This window comes from Oncorhynchus mykiss, chromosome 5 (genome assembly GCF_057628025.1).
Source record: "Oncorhynchus mykiss isolate SJ-2025 chromosome 5, ASM5762802v1, whole genome shotgun sequence".
Lineage (NCBI taxonomy): Eukaryota > Metazoa > Chordata > Actinopteri > Salmoniformes > Salmonidae > Oncorhynchus > Oncorhynchus mykiss.
The window spans coordinates 16202136-16217500 of NC_143026.1; the positions used below are offsets into that span (position 1 = coordinate 16202136).

Genomic DNA, 15365 nt, shown 5'->3' on the forward strand with positions numbered 1-15365 from the left:
CAACACAACACTTAACAATACATTAATTGCATTATAACAGTGACAAAGGTTGCCCACAAACTGTTAGGGCCTACATAAAGCTGTCCCAACAGCAGAATCCCAACAGCAGAGTCCCAACACCCACTGCTACACCTGGTTATTATCCGAGCCTTGTCTGGCAGCGAAACAGTTCATTCAGCTTCATTACTGCCTTAAAAAAAACATAGCTGTTCTGCTGACTTACTTAAACAAATGTGGTTTCTACTGACAATTGAGATGTACAAACTATGGCATAAGGGGACGACGAGCAGATAATTTAGATTAAGACGTTAATGAGCGAGCTAGGACAGACGTAGTCAATATAACTATTTGTTCAGCACTTTTGAAATGTACAGCGACAGAATTCAGAACATAGGCCGTTCTTACAGTATTCTCCCTGTACACCAAGTCAGAACCATAGGATAAATAAAAGGGGCATATAAGCAGACAATGAAAGCTCTTAAAATATTTGATGATTACATTTTTCTAAAACAGGCTAAAGGCTACATGTGCACCACCAAATCAGAACAGTAGGCTAAGTTATGAGGAGGAAAGGGACCAAATTATTAGGGTGATGCACATGGGATACTAACAGCTTGCTACACAACATACACTTAGTATTACTTTGCTTGAATTTTCGAGCGCTACCCTTAGATTTGGCGGTGATGTAGTGTCCCCATTAGTGACAGAAGACTTAGTCAATCACGGCGTAACTAGGGAACATTAAGGGGAAGTTGTTCTTCAGGAGAGAGGAGCGCAGCTCTCATTCCTCAAACTCTCTTTGAAGCTCGGCGCGCACACCTCCTTTTGCACACGCTCCACACAACCTGCAGCATTTCAAACATCCCGAACGCAAGCATTCTGAAAATTCCATGCGAAAAGCCCTGTTCAAACATCCTACATCCTGATGTAACGCATGGTTAGGAGCAGTGGTGTAAAGTACTTCAGTAAAAATATGTATAGCTGGTACTGACATGCGTCCTTTGTCCTGATCTTGATGCCCACATTTTTAGACAGGTGTCGACAATTAAAAGATGCATGATCCACTTGACCACCTCCGGAGGTAGTTAGGGACCCATTAATATATGGATATCAATCATGTGTAAACACATCTGGTTGGTCAAACCATTTCAAAAATGTATAATGCAGGCCTAAATAATCACTGACAGGTAGTAGCATTGACTTATGGCATCAGTAATTGTCTTAAAATAAATGAATTCATATCATTGTTTTATAATATCAGTCAAACTTATTGCAATGTGGAGGCGGTGTGCAGGTAATATACACATTTTAATAGAATGTGTAGATGTTACAAACCTTGATCAGATAGTGATTGGACCACATTGATCAGATCACAAAACCCACAAGGTGTATAACCGTGGCTAGATGGAAAGAGAGAGAGAGAGAGAGAGAGAGAGAGAGAGAGAGAGAGAGAGAGAGCGAGAGCGAGAGAGAGAAGCACCAGACCAGCCCCTCCAAAATGTGCGTCAGTGAAAGTGTTGAGTCCTGGTGCTCCATCCCGCTCCATACTTTCCAGTTAGGCTCCATGAGCACGAACAACTCTCCAACCGCAGACGCCGTATTTCACCTGGGAATTGGAAGACCATACCAAACAATCATGTTGGAGAACGAGGCTTTTTCCTGTTTTGTTTTCTATAGTGTTCTCCTGGTCATCAAGATGTACATCATAGCAATCATCACTGGACAAGTCAGGCTTCGTAAAAAGGTAAGATACTTCGCAGTTAACAGTTTATTAGGCTAGTTCGGTATTTGATCTATGGTTTGAATACATCTTAGTTACAAAAGTAAAGTACGGCGCTGTATAAACGTTGGTCAGGCTATTTGTGAATTATCTCTCTCTCCTGCGAAGGCTTTCGCTAACCCAGAGGATGCGCAGAGACACGGCGGCGTCCAGTACTACAGAGAGGATCCGGACGTAGAACGGTGCCGAAGGTGAGAAGAGCGATTGCTGTTCTCAGATTGTATTGTAGCCTAGCCCTAGCCTATTGACATTGGTGGTAGCAATATAATGTTCAACAGTAGTGGAGACCGGGTTGGTTGTCACTTTTTTGGTGTATTTCTCGGCACCAGTAACGTTCAATACTTGTGGGGACTCTTTATCCTCATGTCTTATTCCAACATGGAGTTAGTTATAAGCCATCAAACACACTCTGGGTTGGATGTCACACAGAGTATGGGGTTGGTTGTCACAATGTTTGCAAGGTATTCCTCTTGTAACAGGAAATTAAGCAATATAGAAAACAGTCTTAGCAATAGCTTTTCTTTAATCAAACTATATTCCTAACAAAATTCAGTATTTTAATGCCTTGAGAATAACATGACATTTTGAGTAAATGTGTGTGTGTGTGCTGTTTGTGTGTGAGAGAGAGGCAATGAAGGGAGCTCTTTATAGCACCATCACAAAGAGCGTGGGATTTATTGAATACTGGCAGTGGCAATGTTGATAGTGACAACCAAACATGTAAATGGAGAATTTTACCTGGAGCTGGTTGAACTCTTTAGAGATCATTTGTGGCACTTTCATTTTTATTTCACAGACGTTTGTTATCCATCCTGGGGCCGGGGATACGGTTCAGTGTCTGTGTTGTTTTAACTAGATAGGAAATGATCCACGACAGCAGAAAAAAACGATTTTTCTAGTGAACACTGAAAACTTTCCCCTCTTTTCTCCCCTCACATGAGGCCCTTTCTGACTCGACTCATTGATGATGTAAAATGTGATGAGCTGAGCAGGCATTCATGCACTGATGCGCAATACAATGGAATGCTCTGTGACTGGTATCAATTAGGTCCAATTAAGATTCTCCACGAACAGCATTAAATCCCGCTGTCGATCTCCATGCCCCCGCTGAAATTTAATTAGCATAATAAAAAAATCCCCATAACAATTTGTCAGTTTAAGCTAGAGATATAATTTCCACATCTGTGGTGAAAGGTGACAGAGGTAGAGCGCTGCTGGTCAGACCATGAGACATTCAGAAAATCGGTCTTGTCACAAAATCATCTGTAGTGTCCGAACGGTTTTGCTTACAAACTATTATGACCCCTCTATGGAAAGATGAGACTCTCAATGATGTTCTCTGTTGTGCTCTATGACCTCCACAAGTCTCAGGAGACTCGTCTGAAGTCGGTACAGCCCATCTGCTAACTTCTGTCGGTAGCGTCCCAACCGTTTGGGCTACACACACACTAATGTGACTCTGAGCAAAGGCGAGACTCTCACAAACATGTACACTGTACATGTTGGTTGTTTTGCGCTAGAACGTCCACAGTCCTCACAAGACTCGTCTGAAGGTCCCCCAAATGAATGGCATTATATATGGAGACTGTTTAATGGCAAGAATATGGAGTTATCTTTATTATATCTCTCAGATACAGGACAGACACTTCAGAACAAACTTCCTTTAGATATTTTTTGGGGAGTGTCTGTTGTTCCATGTAGTGAATCTGTTATTCAATGTGTTTGTATGGGCTAATAGCAGTAAGGCCCACTTTTTTCCCCCATAAAATAATGTTTTAATTTTTTTTTTTGATGGGGTCTTAAAATTCAAAATCAAATAGCTAAATGATCCTTGGTATGACCTTCTTAAAACAATTCCATATAGTTTAGTGTAAATATTGATCTGTTTAACGTGGACAGATTTTGGGCGGAGTAAACCCTCTTACATCTCCTTTTCCTCTCTGGTCTCAGTCTGTACTCCTATCAATCTTAAACTCCTAACAACTCTGCCAAAATAATCAAACATCCAAGGGTCTATTCTATTTAGATTACACCATGGGAGTTTACCATGTCTTGATGTTGATTGGTTGGAGTGGTACTTGAATTCAACAAAGCAAGATGAAAAACATGCTGCACTTCTCAGAGATTACATACAGCCATCCTCTTCCTTTTTCTCAGCGCATCTGATTTCATTGGAATGTCTAAATGGCTTCTAAAGAAAATTCATACTATTGAGTCACTACAACGGTTTTTAAGGATGATTGATAATCCATGGTTTGGGTTTTATGACTGACTCAGACAGCTGCTGGTAAAGGCCATGCATACATTGTGACGTTCTATAGGTCTATTTAGAGACAGAGACTGGAATCCATGAGAGGAGTTTTCTCCTAAGTGATAGTCAGAAGAGAGGAAGTGATTCACTTAAAGAAAGAAACCTGAATAAACAAACCTGTGTGTTTGTACTCCCTTTGGTCATGGAGGCTTTTCCTTCTGTTACTCAGTAGGCTAAACTCCTCCCTTATGTTGGCTAATGGAGAAAGTTGCATGTGTGTGGAGTAATCACAGCGGAAGTGGGTTTTTGCACTGCTTGGGTCAGTGCCAGACGGCTGAGTCAGACGACCATACTGTAAGCTCCAGGAATGACCTTCTGATTCAAAACAGATGTGTGAGCGTGGGGAGCTGTTGTGTGTATTCAAGTTATTCTTGTCAACTTGTTGAGTCAGTGCGAACAGCTTAGTTATTCATGTAAAATCCATACATCCATGATAATAAATATGACTTTATCCAATCAATTAATGTAAAAAAATGTATACATCTAAAACATGAAATGTAATATTCTCTCTTGTGTGTTTCAGAGCTCACCGTAACGACATGGAGAATATCTTCCCTTTCCTGTTCCTGGGGGCTGTGTACTCCCTGATTGGCCCGTCGCTTGCCGTGGCCCGCGCTCACTTCCTGGTCTTCTTCCTGTTCCGCATGCTCCATACAGTGGCCTACCTGTGTGTCCTGCGGGCACCCACACGCTCCCTGGCCTATGTCGTCGCCCAAGTGCCCTGCGTCTCCATGGCCGTGCAGGTCCTCGCGGCGGTGGCCTCCTCGTGGTAGTTGTGGTGTTCTGGATCTATCTGTGACCGCTTCAATCTGAGACCTATCTCAGTCTGTGAGATCAGCGGTAGAGGATACTGCAAGAGATGCTTTTCATACAAGGGAAATCCTCAAGACTATATCGCTATCAATGCTACCATAGCAGTTTGTGTCTCTCGGCTGTAAGACAGTGTGTACTCTGAAAGTGTGTACTCTGAAAGTGTGTACTCTGAAATGAAGTCAGTGTTGTGCTCTAGCAAGCACATCCTCCTGCAGTACTGTATGTTTGCTATGCAATGTTGAAGTCAATTGCCTCCCTCTTGATAGTCCAGGGGACTCAACTCTCTGAAGATAAAGGTTTTAATTAGTTAACATTGAACCTTTTAACCAGTTCATTGTGTTGTCATGTTGTTTTTGTATACACAAGTTGTTGCTTGTTTCTGTCTTTTTTATTCTCTATTTCTTGTTATAAACTGGGTGGTTTGAGCTCTGAATACTGATTGGCTGACAGCTGTGTTATTTTTACTGCTCTAATTACGTTGGTAACCAGTTTCTAATAGAAATAAGGCACCTCAGGTGTTTATGGTATATTGCCAGTATATCACGGCTAAGGGCTGTATCCAGGCACTCCGCGTTGCGTTGTGCGTAAGAACAGCCCTTAGCCGTGGTATATTGGCCCAATACCACACCCCCTCGGGCCTTATTGCTTAATTATACTTAACCCTGATTGGCTCCAGGGGTGCTGTACTACAATGGCTGACCCTGTAAAACAATACATTTCACTGCACCTATTTTATTCCACTGAGAGCTATTTTAGTACAGTCTGGGATATAATGACCTTTTATCTGAAACCAGCTTGATCCAGTCTTAGAGGTTGAACTGAAGAGCAGGCATGTGCCCTTCTAAGGAACTTTTCCAGTGTGGTGGTTCACTGTGTTCGTTTATCTAGCATTGGCCACCATGGCATCACATGATGGGGGATGATGACACAGAGACATCATGTCTACCACACCTGTCGATGGGATACTGATGAGGCCAAGAGTTTTTCCTGATCACAGGATTTGACTACATCCCATAGTTTTTCCTGGTCTGGTCCTGGACCTAGATAGGTGCTATGACTGCTGAATTGTCCATAATCATAACATATATTTTATCCTCCACCTCTGTGTTTCTTTAGCCTGGTTCTAGATCAAAATTGGCAAGGCAGGATAGGGGTTTCTTCAGTATTGTCCATGTAGGGTAGCCTAGTGGTTAGAGCGTTGGACTAGTAACCGGAAGGTTACCGAGCTGACAAGGTACAAATCTGTCGTTCTGCCCCTGAACAGGCAGTTAACCCACTGTTCCTAGGCCGTCATTGAAAATAAGAATTTGTTCTTAACTGACTTGCCTAGTTAAATAAAGGTAAAATAAAATAAATAACCAATGGGTGGTTTGTTGATGAATGGTCCTCTACTGTGTTGTGTCTTCTACACTGCAGCCGCTTGAGGCTTGCTAGAGCAGAAGTTGGCATTGTGAAACCTATGTGTGTCAACTGGGCGTCATTACTGGACAGTTATTGCACATTTCCAAGTTACTGCAACACAATTCCAAGTTACTACAACACATTTCCAAGTTACTACAACACATTTCCAAGTTACTGCAACACAGTTCCAAAGTCTTTGTGTTTGACCTAATACAATGCTATTTCTCTGTAAATAAATTAACCACAGACTTTCAGCATGCTTCTAGAGAAGGTCGCTCAACATGTACTGCACTGACACAACTGACTGATGAGCTGTTCTTGTCTATTAATGTTCTGTATTATGTCATTCTGTATTATGTTTCATGTTTTGTGTGGACCCCAGGAAGAGTAGCTGCTGTTTTTGCAACAGCTAATGGGGATCCATAATAAAATACCAAATACCCACTGGGCACAGACGTCAATTCAATGTCTATTCCACATTGGTTCAATGTAATTTCATAAAAATAATATGGAAACAATGTTAATTCAAGCAGTGTATGCCTAATGGGACGCTACTGCCACACCTTTCCAAGTTACTGTTTCACTGTTCCAAGTTACTGTTTCACAGTTCCAAGTTACTGTTTCACAGTTCCAAGTTACTGTTTCACAGTTCCAAGTTACTGTTTCACAGTTCCAAGTTACTGTTTCACAGTTCCAAGTTACTGTTTCACAGTTCCAAGTTACTGTTTCACAGTTCCAAGTTACTGTTTCACAGTTGCAAGTTACTGCTTCACAGTTCAAAGTTAATGCTTCACAGTTCCAAGTTACTGCATTTTTCCTAGTTACAGTTCCAAGTTACTGTATTACTTTATGTTTTACTCTGTTATTGAATGTGCATTGAAAAGAATGGGCATCTTGTAGAATGTACAAATAGATGTGTATGGAGTGCAATGAGACAGTAAAGTGAGTCCTTTAATGAATTCACTTTGTCTTGCCTTGTTCTTTTATTGGGTGTTCAGTGGGGAAATTACATTCAATGTTTGTCTAAGGAATAATAGAGGTCTCGATTTTGATGCTTAGATATGAAGAGTTTAGTACCAAAACACTATATCCACAATTTTTTTACAATTGTGTTTTTTCATCAGAAATGATTGCTTACCGTTCTCAGATTTTTAATTCATAAATTTAAAATAAAAGCACATTTTATTTGTCACACGAATACAACAGGTGTAGTGGACCTTACAGTGAAATGCTTACTTTACAAGCCCTTCAACCAACAATGCTTTAAGAAGTGTTAAGAAAAATTTGTGTTAAGTAAAAAATAGATAAGTAAAAAAAAAAGACAATTAAAGTAACAAATAATTAAAGAGCAGCAGTAAAATAACAAGTGAGTCTATATACAGTATCAGTACAGAGTCAATGTGCGGGGGCACCAGTTAGTCGAGGTAATTGAGGTAATATGTACATGTAGGTAGAGTTAAAGTGACTATACATAGATAATAAACAGAGAGTAGCAGAAGCATAAAAGAGGGGTCTGAGTAGCCCTTTGATTAGCTGTTCAGGAGTCTTATGGCTTGGGGGTAGAAGCTGTTAACCTGTTATGGCTGCAATCCCTTGTTCTCAATTTCCGCCTGAAGACATACCCTAATCTAACTGCCTGTAGCTCAGCCCCAGAGGCAAGGATATGTATATTCTTGGTATCATTTGAATGGAAACATTCTGAAGTTTGTGGAAATGTTAATTGAATGTAGGAGAATATAACACAGTAGATCTGGTGGAAGAAAAGAGAAAGAAAGAGCATACGTTTTCTGTTTTTTATTGTTGTAGTATCATCTTTCACATGTACTAGAATAACCACAAGTGGCCGAAATGGTGAAATGACCTGTAACTATATACAACAGTGCAAATAACTATATACAACATATCAAAAAGCAATTCTTACACACAAAACAAATTGGAAGTCTTCTACACAATATTTTGATGCCTGTGCCATGTCCCACAGCAGTCTCTTTCTGATGTAAAGCAGAGGCAAACTGAACAAGTGGTGCCGGTGATGGGGGACTTCATGCGACACAGAACACAACGACGCCTCCATGCTGTGCCCTTTTGGCCCTGAGGCACAGTCATGCCTGCAGCAATGAACTGTGGCATATGAACACCACTGGAGGTAGGAGTAGAGGGGGCAGAGGCAGAGGTTGAGCACTGGGGGCTTCCAGTCGGAGTCACTGTCACTGTGAAAGAAAACATTAAAACAAATGTTGGTATTGTATGAGCCTTTTATCATCATATAAAATAAACAGATATGTATTGTATAGAGCAGAGGGAACAGTCACTAAGGTGAAGTGCTGTTCCATTCAACTCCGGCCATTGTTGTGGGCCTGCCCTCCCTCCAACAGCACCCAATGGCTAATTCATATGGAAATGGAGAGGAGTAGCAGGCGCAGTGGCCATGTGTGTGTTTGCTGTTCTACTCCATTCCATTTTAATAAAAAATTGGAAATATATATATCTGACATGGTATATATATATATATATATATACAGTGCCTTGCGAAAGTATTTGGCCCCCTTGAACTTTGCGACCTTTTGCCACATTTCAGGCTTCAAACATAAATATATAAAACTGTATTTTTTTGTGAAGAATCAACAACAAGTGGGACACAATCATGAAGTGGAACGACATTAATTGGATATTTCAAACTTTTTTAACAAATCAAAAACTGAAAAATTGGGCGTGCAAAATGATTCAGCCCCTTTACTTTCAGTGCAGCAAACTCTCTCCAGAAGTTCAGTGAAGATCTCTGAATGATCCAATGTTGACCTAAATGACTAATGATGATAAATACAATCCACCTGTGTGTAATCAAGTCTCCGTATAAATGCACCTGCACTGTGATAGTCTCAGAGGTCCGTTAAAAGCGCAGAGAGCATCATGAAGAACAAGGAACACACCAGGCAGGTCCGAGATACTGTTGTGAAGAAGTTTAAAGCCGGATTTGGATACAAAAAGATTTCCCAAGCTTTAAACATCCCAAGGAGCACTGTGCAAGCGATAATATTGAAATGGAAGGAGTATCAGACCACTGCAAATCTAACAAGACCTGGCCGTCCCTCTAAACTTTCAGCTCATACAAGGAGAAGACTGATCAGAGATGCAGCCAAGAGGCCCATGATCACTCTGGATGAACTGCAGAGATCTACAGCTGAGGTGGGAGACTCTGTCCATAGGACAACAATCAGTCGTATATTGCACAAATCTGGCCTTTATGGAAGAGTGGCAAGAAGAAAGCCATTTCTTAAAGATATCCATAAAAAGTGTTGTTTAAAGTTTGCCACAAGCCACCTGGGAGACACACCAAACATGTGGAAGAAGGTGCTCTGGTCAGATGAAACCAAAATTGAACTTTTTGGCAACAATGCAAAACGTTATGTTTGGCGTAAAAGCAACACAGCTCATCACCCTGAACACACCATCCCCACTGTCAAACATGGTGGTGGCAGCATCATGGTTTGGGCCTGCTTTTCTTCAGCAGGGACAGGGAATATGGTTAAAATTGATGGGAAGATGGATGGAGCCAAATACAGGACCATTCTGGAAGAAAACCTGATGGAGTCTGCAAAAGACCTGAGACTGGGACGGAGATTTGTCTTCCAACAAGACAATGATCCAAAACATAAAGCAAAATCTACAATGGAATGGTTCAAAAATCAACATATCCAGGTGTTAGAATGGCCAAGTCAAAGTCCAGACCTGAATCCAATCGAGAATCTGTGGAAAGAACTGAAAACTGCTGTTCACAAATGCTCTCCATCCAACCTCACTGAGCTCGAGCTGTTTTGCAAGGAGGAATGGGAAAAAATTTCAGTCTCTCGATGTGCAAAACTGATAGAGACATACCCCAAGCGACTTACAGCTGTAATCGCAGCAAAAGGTGATGCTACAAAGTATTAACTTAAGGGGGCTGAATAATTTTGCACGCCCAATTTTTCAGTTTTTGATTTGTTAAAAAAGTTTGAAATATCCAATAAATGTCGTTCCACTTCATGATTGTGTCCCACTTGTTGTTGATTCTTCACAAAAAAATACAGTTTTATATCTTTATGTTTGAAGCCTGAAATGTGGCAAAAGGTCGCAAAGTTCAAGGGGGCCGAATAATTTCGCAAGGCAAGGTATATATACACACATACTGTACACACACACACACACACACACACACCCCCAAACAAACCAACCATACACACACATATTATGGGTCATACACATACATACACACACACACACACTATAGCCAATGTGTACTTTACACATTTCATCACACATTTCATTGCAAATTGCAAATTGCAAAAAAATATATATATATATTTATATTTCATAAAACGGCATTAGCACCTACCTGTCCTGAAGTACGTCCTGTCCTTGCAGAAACAGCTCCTCAATGTTTGAATCATAACACTCATAGACTCCTCAACAAAAAAATTGGTCGCACTTTCCCGATCAATGTCTTCTATAATCTGGTGCAAATCTGTATACTTAGACTTGGATTTCGCTTTTCCTGATTTATTCGCCATGATGTCTTTAATGAAATCGTTGAAAAAACACTTTCCAAAATATCACTTTCCAAAACACTGCTGTGCATAACAAGCGTGACTACAACTACTCTGATGGTCAAGGCGAGAATGAAGTTCATTACGCGTGCGATTACAAACAAGGGATGGTGGTCCAACCCATAACCATCACATACTGGCGTTTACCTCAGCTCATTGGCTATCTACCCAGCTAGATTTCAAGATGATCAGTGGTCATTGGGCAGAAATACAGTCAATCAACGAAGCTTCGCTGATATTATTGGTGCGCAATGAAGTCATTGCTCGGTTGTCTTCAAATCAGTTCACTTCGGTCAATACTCCCCGCAAAAAAAACAATCAAGTTTGGCTGTGTTGCAAACATCCAGAGGTTTGCACTGAAACCAACTATGACTAGATAAACGATTGTTTACTGTGTGTAATTACGTCGAATGCTCCGTAAAAAGTTGATAGAGATGGAATTCACGACACAAACGGTTTACAAAATGTTTCGTTTTAGCATATAAAAATGGATTTTATCAAGGAAAACGGCACTTCATTTGATCACTGGGACCCTCAGGAAGTCATAATTTTACCTTCAGATGTGAATGTGTCAATACTGTCTTGGCGGAAAATGTTTTTTGTTGTTGATTGCTCTTCTCTAACAAAAGCATGGTATTTGTTCTCTGTAATAGCTATTTTAAATCGGAAAATGTAGTTTGATTACTCAGGATTCTAATATTTTGAAGGATGTAAGACACTTGCATTTTCAAAAATGTTTAATGTTACGACATTGTATTTTTAGTTGTCACTCTGAAATTTCCCCTGATGTTGATCCCTGTAGGGGGATCGCAGCCATAAGAGGTTTTAAGAAGCCTTTTGGACCTACAGTAGACTTGGCGCTCCGTTACTGCTTGCTGTGCGCTATCAGAGAGAATAATCTACGACTAGGGTGGCTGGAGTCTTAGACAATTGGTATAGAGGTCCTGGATGGCAGGAAGCTTGGCCCCGGTAATGTACTGGGCCGTACGCAGTTGCCATACCAGGCAGTGATGCAACCAGTCAGGATGCTCTCGATGGTGCAGCTGTAGAACCTTTTGAGGATCTGAGGACCCATGCCGAATCATTTCTGTCTCCTGAGGGGGAATAGGGTTTTGTCGTGCCCTCTTCACGACTGTCTTAGTGTGTTTGGACCATGATAGTTTGTTGGTGATGTGGACTCCAAGGAACTTGAAGCTCTCATCCTGTTCCACTGCAGCCCCGTCGATGAGAATGGGGTCGTGCTCGGTCCTCCTTTTCATGTAGTCCATCATCTCCTTTGTCTAGATCACGTTGAGGGAGAGATTGTAGTCCTGGCACCACACGGCCAGGTCTCTGACCTCCTCCCTGTAGGCTGTCTCATCATTGTCGATGATCAGGCCTACCACTGTTGTGTCATTGGCAAACTTGATGATGGTGTTGGAGTCTTGCCTGGCCATGCAGTCATGCGTGCACAGGGAGTACAGGAGGGGACTGAGCACACACCCTTGAGGGGCCCCCGTGTTGAGGATCAGGGTGGCGGATGTGTTGTTACCTACCCTTACCACCTGGGGTTGGCACGTCAGGAAGTCCAGGATCCAGTTGCAGAGGGAGTTGTTTAGTCCCAGGGTCCTTAGCTTAGTGACGAGCTTTGAGGGCACTATGGTGTTGAACGCTGAGCTGTAGTCAATGAATAGCGTTCTCACATAGGTGTTCCTTTTGTCCAGGTGGGAAAGGGCAGTGTTGAGAACAATAGAGATTGCATCATCCATGGATCTGTTGGGGCGGTATGCAAATTGGAGTGGGTCTAGGGTTTCCGGGATAATGGTGTTGATATGAGCCATGACCAGCCTTTCAAAATGCTTCATGACTACAGACGTGAGTGCTACGGGTCGGTAGTCAGTTAGGCAGGTTACCTTAGTGTTCCTGGGCTCAGGGTCTAAGGTGGTCTGCTTGAAACATGTTGGTCTTACTCACATCGGCTACGGAGAGGGTGATCATACAGTCGTCCGGAACAGCTGATGCTCTCATGCATGTTTTGGGCGCTCTCTAGGCCCGGGTCACCCACCATACCACCCCCATCAACCCCCATCAACCTACGATTTCCGATTTCAGGGAACCACAGCAAGACGATCCAATTCCTGCTAGTTGAATCTCCGCTCCAGCGACACAATCCCTCCATTGACTGGGCTACCGGTGCCATTGTGGGCTGGAGCCCATCCTGCCACACTCATTGCCTGAAGTCAGCTCTGCCTGCCCCGGGATGTCTTCCTGGGGACTTGGAAATTGCCCCCGGACCTCTCTGCCAGCCCTGCAGAGTACCTGGACCTCCGGAAGGGGTTCAGTAAGGCCCGGGCCACTTTGCTTCTGCAGCACCGACCGGTATCCAAGAAGGTCAAGCCTGAGGCGCTGGCACTCTGCTATAGTGCCGCGGCTAAACCCCTGGAAGCCAAGATCATTAGCCCCTCTGCTGTTCGTCCTCTGTTGCCCCGTACCCTATGTATTTTTCCTACCTTTGCTGTGTCTAGAGTTAAAACCATGTCTTACTGCTCTTTGTCTCCCTCCCTTTGTACTGTCACACACTGATGTTTCACCTGTCCTTGTGCTTGTCTCCACCCCTCTCCAGGTGTCACCCATTTTCCCCATTCCCCACCTGTATTCTCTGTTTGTCTGTTGCCAGTTCGTTTCGTTTTGTCAAGCCTACCAGCGTTTTTGCCTCTGTTCCTGTCTATTCATTGTTCCTGCAAACATTCCCCACTACTCTGAATTACCAACCTCTGCCTGACCTGACCTTGAGCCTTCCTGCTGTCCTGTACCTTTGTCCCACTACTCTGAATTACCAACCTCTGCCTGACCTGACCCTGAGCCTTCCTGCCGTCCTGTACCTTTGCCCCCCTACTCTGAATTACCAACCTCTGCCTGACCTGACCCTGAGCCTGCCTGACCTCCTGTACCTTTGCCCCACTACTCTGAATTACCAACCTCTGCCTGACCTGACCCTGAGCCTGCCTGACGTCCTGTACCTTTGCCCCACTACTCTGGATGATCAACCCCTGCCTGCCTTGGCCTGTCGTTTGCCTGCCCCTATTGCTGTAATAAACATTGTTACTTCAACACAGTCTGCATTTGGGTCTTACCTGAAATGTGATAGTTATGTATGTATATATTTATAATGTTGTATATATCTATATGCGACAAATACAAAAATCCTGTCAGCGGTAGTCCTGTGGGCGAAAACTGCTTGTTGTTGAGAGAGGTCAAAGGAGAATGACAAGAATCGTGCAAGCTAACAGGCGGGCCACAAACAGTTCTAGAGGAAAAGTGGGGTACGACCAGGTACTAAATGGGTTTATCTAATAAACTGGCCAATGACTGTATATATAAATAATAATTTAAAAAATCCTAGTTTAGATTTTACTGTATGCACTTTATGCAATGATTATTTTATAATGAAAAGCGCTTTACAAATGTAATAGATGATTACTACTATTCTTTTTTGCTGGTTCCTCTCTCAGTGTTAGACGGTCCAGAGCTCCAGGCAGGGCTAAATTGCAGCATACCTCTGTAGTTATGTAAGGTTCTGGGGCTGGACACTGTCCACATGAAGGGGCCTCTGGGCTTGAGAGGGGCACAGAAAGACAGGAAAGGGAGTGCGCTTTAACCAACACACATGAATGGGCTGTAGACTCATTCTCTCGCACTCATTCGAACACACCCTCACATTCACATGTGGATATGTGCCTGAGCTGTAACTTATGGACACTCATGTTTACATGCATTCTTGCACTTTGCCCTCCTTCTGTCTCATTCATGTCAACACACTTATAGACTCTCACTGTACTAGACAATTGCCAACACCCCCACTGTAAGGTACTCTAAATACATATACATGTTTTGTATGGATGACTTTATCATCTATGGCAAAGGTTTTATGATGATATAATGTAACTTTTGTTTATTCAAGGGGAATGCCCATGAAACCATCATCATGCCAGTCATGAATTTTTGCACAACAGAATGTCTAAATCATCACCACATCATAAACCCTACAGATGATGATGGAGGTGTATGGATTAACAGGTAATCCTGTCCATTGAATGGAATGGTTTTCAACATAAATCAGGATTTGGGTTCAATGTAAATAGATTTGTTAATGACTCGTGGTAGGTAGCAGGGGGCAAGTCCTGTCTTGTCTTGTCCCTCTCCATGAGTGTCTGCGTGGGCTGTAGGGTTGCCTGGTCGGGCGTGTTTGCTTCCTTAGGGCGCGTGGAGAGAGAGAGAGAGAGAGAGAGAAACCTCCTCTTTGCTACAGTCTTTATGCCTGTCATCTCCTCACAGTGATGATCTCAGGGAGCTGGTATGTAGTCAGATCTCATGCAACCACAGACCACAAGACCACCATCCCACTAACAGCCCAACCCAAGATGCAGTCTCACAGACACACACACACAGACCATCTCCCACACTCTCATAAATGTAAGAGTAGATAGCCTAACCTAGA

General features: G+C 42.6%; 1 protein-coding gene across 1 annotated transcript; it reads left to right on the forward strand.

Moving 5' to 3' along the window:
• Positions 1-1444: 1444 nt before the first annotated feature.
• Positions 1445-7264, forward strand: ptges (prostaglandin E synthase). The gene is made up of 4 exons (XM_090233943.1): positions 1445-1744; positions 1889-1971; positions 4615-5419; positions 5506-7264. The coding sequence occupies exons 1-3, from the start codon at positions 1499-1501 to the stop codon at positions 4862-4864; spliced, it is 579 nt and encodes a 192-aa protein (XP_090090069.1). The 5' UTR covers positions 1445-1498; the 3' UTR covers positions 4865-5419; positions 5506-7264.
• Positions 7265-15365: the final 8101 nt, after the last annotated feature.